Raw genomic sequence first — 12,832 nt, forward strand, 5'->3', positions numbered from 1 at the left:
TCATGTAAGACAGCAATAATTACAGTAATACCAAAGACAGGGAAGGATCCATTAACACCAGCATCATATAGACCAATATCTCTACTTAACTCAGATTATAAGATAATAGCAAAATTATTAGCAAACAGATTGGCCGACTGTGTACCAAAAATAGTAAAACAAGGTCAAACTGGATTTATTAAGAAAAGACGAACAGCGGACAATTTCTGTAAATTTATTAATCTAATTCATGCAGTTCAAGGAAATAAGAAACCAACAGTGGCTTGTTGCTTTAGATGCAGAAAAAGCTTTTGACAGAGTAGAGTGGAACTACTTATTTAAAGTATTACAGAACTTCAGTCTACCTGAAAAATATATAGATTGGATTAAAGCATTATATAATGGACCATTGGAGAAGGTGACAGTAAATGAATATTAATTCAAATTAAGTAGATCAATTAGGCAGGGAGGTCCATTATCTCCCTCATTGTTCACCTTAGCAATAGAACCATTGGCAGAGCTGATAAGAATAGAAAATAAAATAAAAGGGATAAAAATAAAGGAGAAGGAGTATAAAATCAGTTTATTTGCAGATGACATCATAGTATACCTAACAGAACCAGAGATATCAATAAAAGAATTACATAAGAAATTGAAGGAATATGGAGAAATATCAATGCAAATAAAAGTGAAGTGATGCCCATGAGTAACACAGATTATACAGAATTTAAAAAAAGAATTACCATTTAAATGGCAAGCACAAGCAATCCGATACCTAGGGACCAGGTTAGATAATAACTTAAGCCACTGGTACAAACTAAATTATTAGCCACTAATAAATAAAGTGCAGGAAGTCTTAGAACATTAGAAAGAACTACCGCTAATGTTGATAGGGAGGGTAAACTGCATTAAAATGAACATGTTTCCAAGGATACAATGCTTATTTCAAACATTACCAATTCCCTTAACAGAGAAATTCTTTAATGAACTAAAGAGAATAATAAAGAAATTCTTGTGGAAAGGGAGGAATCCAAGGGTAGCTTTAGATAAATTAACAGAGAGGTATAATCAAGATGGTTTGCAGTTACCAAATTTTAGAAATTACTAGAGAGCCGCACAATTAAGGTATTTATCAGATTTTTACCAGACAAGGGAAAAACCAAACTGGACTAAGATTGAACTAGATAAAATAGGGGAGAAGGTACCGGAACATACACTTTATAAGTGGGATGAAAAGCTGGTGCAATATAAAAGCTCACCAGTACTGCACCATTTACTCAATATATGGAAGAAGATCCACTTAGAAAGGAAAAAAAACGAATCACCAAAAACCAAAATTATTATTGACGCAAAATCCTCTAATCCCTTTTACAATAGATAACCTTTCCTTTAGAGAATGGGAGAGAAAAGGAATCAAAAGAATAGAAAATTGTTTTTTGGGAAATAATTGATTAACATTTGAACAGTTGAAGTACAAATATAGAATAACTCATGGTACAATGTTTGCATACCATCAACTGAAAGCTTATTTAAAGGATAAATTGGGAAACAGCTTGAAGGAAGCAGCTTTGAATATGTGATTACAAACACAATGATAATTAAAAGATTTATCACAAACATGTACATTAAGCTGCAAGATAAGGAAAATGAAATAAATTATAAACCTAAGCTGAAGTGGGAAAAAGATTTAAACATAAAGGTAAAAAATGAAGTATGGGAAAAGTTATGTTCTGGAACTATGAAGAATATAATAAACACAAGGTTATGCATGATACAGTATAATTGGTTACACAGGGTATTTAATACTCCTCAAAAATTAAAAAAATGGGACTCAACATTATCGGATAGATGTTTTCGGTGAGGGAAGGAAATGGGAACAACATGACATGCAACTTGGACATGTACGAAAGTGAATACATTTTGGGAAAAACTAATTCAGATACTAAATAAAATTACAAAAAATAGCATACCAAAATAACCAGAGATATTTCTTTTAAATAACATAAGAAGTAAAGAATTAGGCCTCAAACTGGATAAAGCACCAAAAAAAATTCACTATGATAACCTTAGCTGCAACAAAAAAATGTATAATGTCAACTTTGAAAATGGAAGAGAACCTGAGAATACAGCAATGGTACAAGGAAATTAATAAATGTATTCCATTGGAAAAAAATAGCATATAATAAAAAAAATAAAGTCACAATGTTTGAAAAAATTTTGGAACCATACATGGAACATATCAGAGAAAGCTTGCCTACGACCTCCATCCCCTAAAATGAGAATGAAAATTATAAGAAGACAAAACGACTAGATTCAGTCTGTAATTAATAGATGACACAATTTTTTTGTTTATTTTCCTTTGTGTGAAGATATTGTTTTATGGTTTTATTGTATTGTATATGTTGACTACCAATGGGTTTTGGGGGGCGGGGGTAGAGGGGAGGGAGGGAAAGAGGGAGAAAAGTTCACTGTGTAAATTTAATGAGAAACATTTGTACATATTTTGGTTGACATGATTCACAGTGTGAAAATTTTTTTTTAAAAACAAGTACTTATGGGACTATTTTTTCCCAACAGAACCATTGTCCACACCTTTGATTATTCAAGAACCAGTCTACATAGCCAACAATGTTCAACTCACCTGCCTTGTTAAAAAAGGAAATCCAAAACAACTCTTGTGGCTGAAGGGGAATGAGAAAATTACAAACAGTTCACTGTATACCTTGGGAGAAAAAAACAGAACGCTGTCGATTGAAAGTGCAGAAAGGAGACACTGTGGCTTTTACACGTGTGTAGCTGTTGACAGCACAAGTGAGCAGAGTATTTCCCACTTTCTCCTTATTGATGGTAGGTTTCAGAACAGGATGACCAAATTGATGTTATCAATTGCAAACCATGTCTTCTTTTAGCCCTCCTGGTTTCCTTCATAAGTTTTTTTGTCTTGCATTTTTTTAACACTCCCAAGTACCTCATTAGCTCCTTGTTGCTTATATCTGAACTACACATCTTCTTAACCAGATCCCCAATATCCCGCAAAAACAAAGGTTCTTCAATCCTGTTAACTCTGCCTTTAATTCTGACAGGAACATACAAACTCTGTGCACTCAAAATGTTGCCTTTAAAGACCTTCCATTTACCTGAGCACTTCTTTGCCAGAAAACAATCTATTCCAATTCACGCTTTCTAGATAATTTCCATTTTCTCAAAACTTGCCTTTCTCCAATTCAGAATCTCAACTCACCAGACCATCAGAGAGGAACAGAAGAAGGCCACTCGGTCCATTGAGTCCACTCCACCATCATGAGCTGATCCACTCTCCCACTCAGCCCCATTCTCCTGCCTTCACCAGATAGCCCTTTTCTATCCTGACGATTTAGATCAGTCTCTGCCTTAAGTACACCCATTTACATGGCATTCACAACCTGCAAAGGTAGCAAATTCCATAGGTTCATCACTCTCTAGCTGAAGAAATTACTCAGCATCTGTTTGAAGTGGATGCCCTTCAATCCTGAAGTTGTGCCCTCTTGTCCTAGACTCCCCTACCATGGAAAACAACTTTTCTATATCTATTCTGTCCTGGCATTTCAAAATGCTTCTGAGGTCCCCCTCATTCATCTGAACTCCAAGGAAATCCAGTCCAAGAGCCATCAAATGTTGTTTGCCTGCTAATCCCTTCATTCCAGGAATCATTCTTATAAATCTTCTCTGGACCCTCTCCAATGCCAAATGAGGAGCCTAAAACTATACCCCATACACCAGGGTCTTATAAAGCTTCAACATTACATCCCTGCTCTTATATCCTATCCCTCTGGATATGAATGCCAACATTGAGTTCGCCTTCTTCATCACCGACTCAACCTGGAGGTCAACCTTTAGGGTATCCTGCACGATGGCTCCCAAGTCCCTTTGCACCTGAGTTTTGAATATTCTCCCCATCCAAATAGTAGCCTGCCCTTTTATTCTTTCGACTAAAATGCATGATGATATACTTTCCAATATTGTATTTCATCTGCAACTTTTTTGCCCATTCTCTTAATCTAAGAGTCTCTGCAGCCTCTCCATTTTCTCAATGCCACCCATCTTTGTATCTGCAAACTTAGCCACAAATCCATTTATTCTGTAATCTAAATTATTAACACACTGTAACTATTATATTGTGGTTTAAAATATATAAATAAAGTATTCAATAAAAAACACAACATAAAAAGTGGCCCCAACACCGACCCCTGCGGAACACCACTGATAACTAGTAGCCATTCATATTAGTTGTCAGACTACATACATGACATCACATGCAGCCCTGTGGGCCAGGCAGAATTTCTACTTATCAGAATGGGATGCAAAAGTCCTTAAATGAGTCTGACTGAGTTTGTCGTTGAGGAGTCTGGTGGTGGAGGTGGGGGGGGGGGGGAGCTGTTCCTGAACCTGGGGGCAAACAGAGTGAGTGCTGGGGTGGGGGTATGAATCCTTGGTGATTGCGCCTGCTCTCCGACGGCAGCGTTCCCCGTAGATGAATGTATATGGATATATATGGATTTTAAAACCCTTGTATTTACCATCATATTTTAGAATTTCATTGAATTTAAGTACATTTACTGCAGATCTCTGTTTCAGGAATTCAATTTCTCCACAAACGCATCCTTGTCACCTCCATCATTGCTTTCATCAGTACATCATTGTGTCTCGGTGCAACTGCCTTTATCACCTTTTATGCCTTGCAGAAATACAAGGGTAATGTATGCATTTTCTCTTCTTGTTCGTGGCTATATATTTACTAAAATTTCAAGATGTTCCAATGAACCTGCCTGATTTCTTTGTATCCATAGCTCAGAAGCATCAAATACGACTTACCATTGCATTTATTGTTATTAAAATGAAGTCCTGCATGTGTTTACTGATTTCTTCAATACTCTGTACCTTAGACACAGGTAAGACTTTTGTCCACGTTCCTGATTTTTGTGTCTTGAAGCCCCTGAACTCTGCCCCTTCAAAGGATATTTATGAATTGATTGCTGTGTCTAAGTCACATTGAAACTAGGCCAAATATGGAAGGCAGATTTCTTTATTCAAAAAGTGTTCAGGAAGCAAATTCTTTGTTGTCCAGTTTAATGAGCACAGTGAATATGCTACTGGAACACTTGGTGTGGTCACATCCCAAGCTGCTGTTAGTCTTGCAGCATTACCGCACAGAAACAGGCCTTTTGGCCCTTCTAGTCTATGCTAGACCATATTTCTGCCTTTAGTCCCACTGACTTGCACCCAGTCCATAGCCTTTCACACTTCTTTCATCCATGTATGTGTCCAAATTCTTCTTAAATATTAAAATTGAGCCCCCATTCACCATCTCAGCTGACACCTCGTTCCACACTCCCACCATTCTCTGTGTGAAGTTCCCCCTAAACATTTCCCCTTTCACCCTTAACCCCATGTCCTCTAGTTTGTATCTCACCTACCCTCAGTGGAAAAAGCCGACATATATTTACTCTGTCTTTTCCCCTCATTTTAAATACCTCTATCAATCACCTCTCAATGTTCTACGTTCCTGAAGTCCTGGCAAAATCTTCTCTGCACTCTTTCAATCTTATTGATAACTTTCCTGTAGTTCAGTGACCAAAACTGCACTCTAAATTTGGCCTCTCCAATGTCTTATATAACTTTACCATAACATCTCAACTCCTGTACTCAGGACTTAGATTTATAAAGGCCAATCTGCCAAAAGCTTTCTTTACAACCCTGTCCACCTGCGACGACACTTTCAGAGAATGATGTCTCTGTATTCCCAGATCCCTCACCATCTCCCACCTGCACTAGTATTCCCAGATCCCTGATCACACCTTCATTCCATCCCTGCAGATCCTGCCATTCTTCCCTTCGTCTCTCTGTGCCACATTTCCTAAATCCCATCATCACCCCATCTAGCGGGTGCTAAATATCACTGTATCCTACCATCCATTTCTTTTCTATAGTCCACCCCAACCTACTACATCTTGGCTCCTGTGTGGAAAAATGCATTTTCAAATTCAAAATTGCTCTTGTTTCAACCCTACTGCTGCACTCAACCAGCCTCATCTCTTTGGACACAAAACATACCACACAGGCCCTTCCAGTTCACGAGCCTGTGCCCCCAAGTGACCTCCAACCCCCCCTAGATTCTTGAAACGTGGGAGGAGCACCCAGAGGAAACCCACACGGATGAAGGGAGAACATGCAAACTCCTTACAGACAGCACTGGATTTGAACCCGGACCATTGGTGCTGTAACAGGTGATGCATTGACTGCGACACCTACTGTGCCCCCTGCCATGTCCAACCCAGTTTTGCAGTGTCATTTCCTTCTTTAGCATTAGAAGCAGAGTCCTACATCACAGAACAGGCCCTTCGGCTGCTCTCATCCATGCCAGCCAGGTTGGCCTTCTGGGGTAGTACCACGTGTCTGCATTTGGTCCATTTCCATCTAAACTCTTCCTTGTAAAATATCTGTCAAAATGTCTTTTGAATTTTGCAATTATACATATTTCTACAGCTTCCTCTGCAAGCTCATTCCTGATACAGACGATCGTCTGGCTGTAAAGATTGCCCCTCAAGCCCATCATATACCTTAGACCTTTGCCCTGTAGTAGTGGAATTATCTACCCTGGAAGGAAAACCTGAGTATTCCCTTTATCGATGCCCCTCATGATTGTATAAACATCTATAAGATCACCCCTCCAAACCCCTGCACTGTAGTGCAGGGAAGGCTAAACTATGGCCCCCAGGGCAACTGCGCTCCAGTGTCCATTTTTAAGTTTTCTTTGGCTTGGCTTCGTGGACGAAGATTTATGGAAGGGTATATGTGCACATCAACTGCAGGCTCATTTGTGGCTGACAAGTCCGATGCGGGACAGGCAGACACGGTTGCAGCGGTTGCAAGGGAGAATTGGTTGGTTGGGGTTGGGTGTTGGGTATTTCCTCCTTTGTCTTTTGTCAGTGAGGTGGGCTCTGCGGCCTTCTTCAAAGGAGGTTGCTGCCCGCCGAACTGTGAGGTGCCAAGATACACGGTTTGAGGCAATATCAGCCCACTGGCGGTGGTCAATGTGGCAGGCACCAAGAGATTTCTTTAGGCAGTCCTTGTACCTCTTCTTTGGTGCACCTCTGACACGATGGCCAGTGGAGAGCTCGCCATATAACACGATCTTGGGAAGACGATGGTCCTCCATTCTGGAGACGTGATCTACCCAGCGCAGTTGGATCTTCAACAGCGTGGATTCGATGCTGTCGGCCTCTGCCATCTCGAGTACTTCGATGTTAGGGATGAAGTCGCTCCAATGAATGTTGAGGATGGAGCGGAGACAATGCTGGTGGAAGCGTTCTAGGAGCCGTAGGTGATGCCAGTAGAGGACCCATGATTCAGAGCCGAACAGGAGTGTGGGTATGACAACGGCTCTGTATACGCTTATCTTTGTGAGGTTTTTCAGTTGGTTGTTTTTCCAGAATCTTTTGTGTAGTCTTCCAAAGGTGCTACTTGCCTTGGCGAGTCTGTTGTCTATCTCGTTGTCGATCCTTGCATCTGATGAAATGGTGCAGCCGAGATAGGTAAACTGGTTGACCGTTTTGAGTTTTGTGTGCCCGATGGAGATGTGGGGGGGGCTGGTAGTCATGGTGGGGAGCTGGCTGATGGAGGACCTCAGTTTTCTTCAGGCTGACTTCCAGGCCAAACATTTTGGAAGTTTCCGCAAAACAGGACATCAAGCGCTGAAGAGCTGGCTCTGAATGGGCAACTAAAGCAGCATCGTCTGCAAAGAGTAGTTCACGGACAAGTTGCTCTTGTGTCTTGGTGTGAGCTTGCAGGCACCTCAGATTGAAGAGACTGCCATCCGTGCGGTACCGGATGTAAACATGGTCTTTGCCCTCAGACAGCTCCAAGAAAAGTGCAGAGAACAAAACAAAGGACTCTACATCACCTTTGTTGACCTCACCAAAGCCTTCGACACCGTGAGCAGGAAAGGGCTTTTGCAAATACTAGAGCGCCTCGGATGCCCCCCCAAAGTTCCTCAACATGGTTATCCAACTGCACGAAAATCAACAAGGTCGGGCCATTTTTAAGTGAGCTATTAGAATATCGCACATTTGTGCATTGCACTTCCTAGTTTCAACACTAGATGTTGCTGCCTGGGTTTCAGAGTTTTATTGTTCATTTAAATTAAAGAGCAGTAGATACAGAAATCCCTACTGTAATAGGTGAGCACATCAATAAATTACTGTGATGTCAACAATTGAACTGTTCTGTAGTGTCAAAATATTATTTTAATAGAAATGAATTTTTGATCGCACAGGGATTTTCTGGTCTAAAAGCACCAATTTTCTTGTTGTATAACTCGTTGAAAACTGCCGAACTTGTTGGCCTGTGACTCCTTAGATTTTTTTGTATGTGACCCACAGCCAAAAAAGGTTTGGCCGTTCCTGTTCTTGTGAATAAAGACTCAACCTATTCAACTTCTCCCTATAATTCAAGCACACCTGTCCCAGCAACATCCGAGTGAATCTCCTCTGCATTCTTTCCAGTCTATGCCTCTCGTGAACCTATTTGTTGCTTCTCTTCATCGCTCCAAAGAGGAAAGCCCTTGCTCGCTCAGTCTTTCTTCATAAAACATATTCTCCAATCTGGCCAGCGTCCAGGTGAATCTCCTCTGCCCCCTCTCCGAATCTTCCTAATGAGGCGACCAGAATTGAACCCAATAAATGTGGTCTAATCAGAGTCGTATAGATCTACAATATCACATCATGATTCTTGAATTGAGATTTTAGATTTATTGTCAGAGTACGATTCTTTTTCCTGCAGGCAAGGCAGAATTATTGGTAGTACAAAAATAAATCTGTACACAACATAACACATGTAAACCAATGAAGAAATGCAAACAAACTGTGCATTTCAGAGGGAAAAAGCAATAAAGGACCAAAGTAAGGGTCCTTAAATGAGTTCCTGACTAATGAAGCCCAGCTCATAATATGCCTTCATAACTATTCAACCCACTGTTCCTCCACTCTTGTCAGAATCCTGTACTCATCATGTAACTCTGCCGTCAAGTTTCATGTACACTTTTCCAAATTGAACTCCATCTGCCATTTTTCTGCCCAATTCTGCATTCTATCCATATCCCTTTGTAACCTATGACAACCTTTCACACCTCCAATCTTCATCTGCAAACCTACTAACCTACCCCTCCATTTCCTTGTCCATGTCATTCATAAAAATCACCAACACCAGTGGTACACCACTGGTCACAGGCCTCCAATCAGAAAAACATCCCTTCACTTTTTGACTCCTTCCATTAAACTAGCCTTGAATCCAAGGCTGGTGTGGTCTCCCCTATATCAGAGAGACTGGGAGATAATTGAGCACCTCAGCTCTGTTCACCACAATAGTGGAGATCTTCCAATAGCCACCCATTTCAATTCCCTGCTGCATTCCCTTGCTGTCCACCGTCTCATGCACTGCTGCCAGACTGAGACCACCTGCAGTCAGTTTTTCACTGAATTAATGTGTCTTTTGCCAGCCATGTGTGTATCAAGATTTCCATGGAACCCTGATTTCTCAATGAACATAGATTCATTATTATGAAATATTCTTTAAATTCTGCCAGAGTTCAACCCGCCTCCCTTCATGAACTTACTTTTCTGGCCTTTATTTGAGTACGATTCCAGTACCCAACTTGTTTGACTCCCTCAACCTGATTGTGAAATTCTGCTGTGTTTTCTTATCCTCGGAATGCGCAACCAACGAAAATGCTTTTTTATGTAAATCAATTGTTGAAAATATATCTGTACCTGATTTTGTTCAAATTTCCTTTCATTGTTTCTTTTCTCCTTTCTAAGATTTTTTTGTACTGTACAGAGTTATCTCAGGAATTGTAATTGGCCTACTGCTAGGAATGACGGGTTATATTGCCTTCATTTACCTCCATATTTACAACGAAGATATCGGTTCGTTTTTGCTATATAAACGTAAGTTTAAACTTTGTAATGATTATCCCTTCATTTGATTCTCAGTCATTTGTCATAACTGTAAATTAAGTAGATTCATAACTAACTGCTGGGAAATCTTAATATGAAACACTTCTGTCCTGTGCAATCATGTTTTCCCTCACCAAACTCATTCTGTATTAATAATGCCTCTTTCCTTTTACTTTCACCAATGTCAATATTTTGAATAAACTTCTTATTTTTCAAATACCTTCCTAAATGTTATATGTTCATCTACTGAAGTACGTTGAATATGCCTGTTAATTTCCTTAAATAATTGCATTTAACCAATTAGTATTGTCTCCACTTTATTAAGTCACTTTTCGAAATGTGATTTAATTACATTCTCAATAATTGTTTCCTGTAACCTATTCACCAAGCTGATTGCCCAATAGTTTCCTGACTTATTCCCCTGATTCCTGAATAGCAACACTTCCAATTTGAGCCTCTCCAGATTTTAATTCCATCAGCATTGACATTCATGCCTTTTGTTCCACTGGCTCCAACCTGTGGATTTCTTTCCTTAAACTCGCTGCCTGTCAGTTAGCTCTGTGCCCCGGTTTTTGGTCAGCTACTCAAATATGTTTGGTGGATCAGTGTAACATTTATATTACTGCTTTTGTGAAGCCCATGGGACAGATCACTCGATTTAAACATACTTTTAAATCCAAGTTGTCCGCGGGGAACTCCAAGCATCGACAATTCTAAAATCATATTAAGGAATCTCCATTCATGGCGATCTAGTTTACATTTTATGTCAACTGCTCATTCTACAAATACCAACCTAGTTAATGTGCTGATTTCAAAAGTCCTCAAAAAAAAACTCAAGATAATCAGGCCTGTGCCGTTGAAAATTGGCTTCCACTGCAAGAGAGCAATACTTTGATCATTTCTGGAAGGGGGTCTCCTGACATTTCCATGACCCTAACCCTCCTTAATACCATCTTTAAAACATAATAAATGTAATATTCACCATTCCTGTTGACATAAAATGAGATTATTTGATGGATCATCAAACTGACTCTCACAGCAGTTCCATCAATCTCATTCCCTACTCATTCTTCCACAATATTGTCTCTCCTCCACGTCCATTGAAATTTCTCTGATTATCCTGTAACCCACGACACCCTCAGCGGCCATTTAAGCTTCCAGCAGCACATTAACGTGATGTGGAAGGAACCCAAAGCCTCCAGAGGAAACTTGCCCAATCGGGAGAATAGACAACCCTCGAGGCCAGAATAAAACATCGAAGGCTGGACCTGTGAACGATAACACCACCTCGGGACCATCTGCCACCTAAACTAGCAGCCTTCAGATCTACTCCATCATTCAATAAGCTCACAACCGATCTTTTATCCCAGAACCACCTTCCAGCATTAATGCCTTGAAAATACTGAACAGCTCCTCAGCGGATGAGCAGAGAGAATTCCAAAAATTCACCAACTTTCTTCTCATTTATCACAAGTGAATCCTTCCTTATCTGGGACCTACTGAATTAGAGCCCAACATCTATATTCACACTTGAATCCTCTTGTGAAAGAGATGAACACACTCTTTGCCTTCCTAACTACAATGTCCTCATGTTAATTATCAATAACTTGTGCACAATGACACCCAGGCCCTTTTCATCTCCAATCACCTTCAGGCTTTTACCATTTAATTTCACTTTCTTTCTGCCTAAGTGGATAACCTTCAATTTTTACCACTTTATTTTGGAACAGCCATGTTGTAACTTATTCTGTCTGTTCATATCCTATGAAGCTTTCCTGTTTCCTCCTTCATAGCCTGCACTTCTGTCTCAGATATATTCCATAGTTTACTCATCAAATCAGTGATACAGATGGTGAACAACAACCAAAGTGGACTCACTTATTGCAACTGTACATAACCCGCAATGGTTCACAAAGGCCTCCTGAAGTTCTGTTTTTACAAGAGAGGATACAAATAACCTCCCAAGGATGCTGGGAAACATAGAGACTAATGCAAGGGAGGAACTGAAAGAAATCAGTATCTCTAAGGACATGGTCTTGGGGAAATTGATGGGATTGAAGGCAAATAAATCCCAAGGGCCTGATAATCTACATCCTAGGGTACTTAAGGAAGTGGCCATTCAGATAGCAGATGCTTTAAGAATTATTTTCCAGAACTCGATAGACTCAGGATCAGTACCCATGGATTGGAGGGTAGCTAATGTTACCCCACTATTTAAAAAGGGGGGTAGAGAAAAAGCGGGGAATTATAGGCCGGTGAGCCTTACATCAGTAGTGGGCAAAATGATGGAATCCATTATTAAGGATGTAATAGCGGAGCATATGACTAGCAGAGAAGGGATCAGACGGAGTCAACATGGATTTACAAAAGGTAAATCATGCTTGACAAATCTATTGGAATTCTTTGAGATGGTGACAGGTAAAATAGATGGGAGAGAGCCAGTGGATGTGGTGTACCTGGACTTCCAAAAGGCCTTCGATAAGGTCCCGCATAAACGACTGGCTTCCAAAATCAAGGCTCATGGGATTGGGGGCAAAATATTGATGTGGATTGAGAACTGGCTGGCAGGTAGAAGACAGAGAGTTGGGATAAATGGCTCGTTTTCTGAGTGGCAGGCGGTGACCAGTGGGGTACCACAGGGATCTGTACTGGGACCCCAGCTGTTCACAATTTACATTAATGATCTGGATGAGGGGATTGGATGTAATATCTCCAAATTTGCAGATGACACTAAGCTAGGAGGGGTTGTGTGCACGGAAGAGGGGAGTCAGGAAGCTCCAGTGTGATTTGGATAAATTGAGGGACTGGGCAGATACATGGCAAATGCACTACAATGTGGATAAATGTGTGGTTATCCACTTTGG

The 12,832-nt window shown here is 40.4% G+C and overlaps 1 protein-coding gene across 5 annotated transcripts in view; it reads left to right on the top strand.

Annotated features, from left to right (window-relative positions):
- Positions 1 to 12,832, top strand: part of LOC138752528 (vascular endothelial growth factor receptor 1-like) — a 33,727-nt gene that overhangs the window by 8,652 nt on the left and 12,243 nt on the right. For 3 of the 5 annotated variants that reach the window (XM_069915330.1, XM_069915332.1, XM_069915333.1), the window contains exons 3-6: positions 2,557 to 2,826; positions 4,594 to 4,710; positions 4,806 to 4,907; positions 9,831 to 9,959. In XM_069915330.1, coding sequence (XP_069771431.1) covers positions 2,557 to 2,826; positions 4,594 to 4,710; positions 4,806 to 4,907; positions 9,831 to 9,959 — 618 coding nt within the window. The remainder of the gene's footprint in view (positions 1 to 2,556; positions 2,827 to 4,593; positions 4,711 to 4,805; positions 4,908 to 9,830; positions 9,960 to 12,832) is intronic. The other 2 variants (XM_069915331.1, XM_069915334.1) reach the window with 2 other exon arrangements.

Source organism: Narcine bancroftii, chromosome 2, assembly GCF_036971445.1.
Source record: "Narcine bancroftii isolate sNarBan1 chromosome 2, sNarBan1.hap1, whole genome shotgun sequence".
NCBI classification, from domain to species: domain Eukaryota; kingdom Metazoa; phylum Chordata; class Chondrichthyes; order Torpediniformes; family Narcinidae; genus Narcine; species Narcine bancroftii.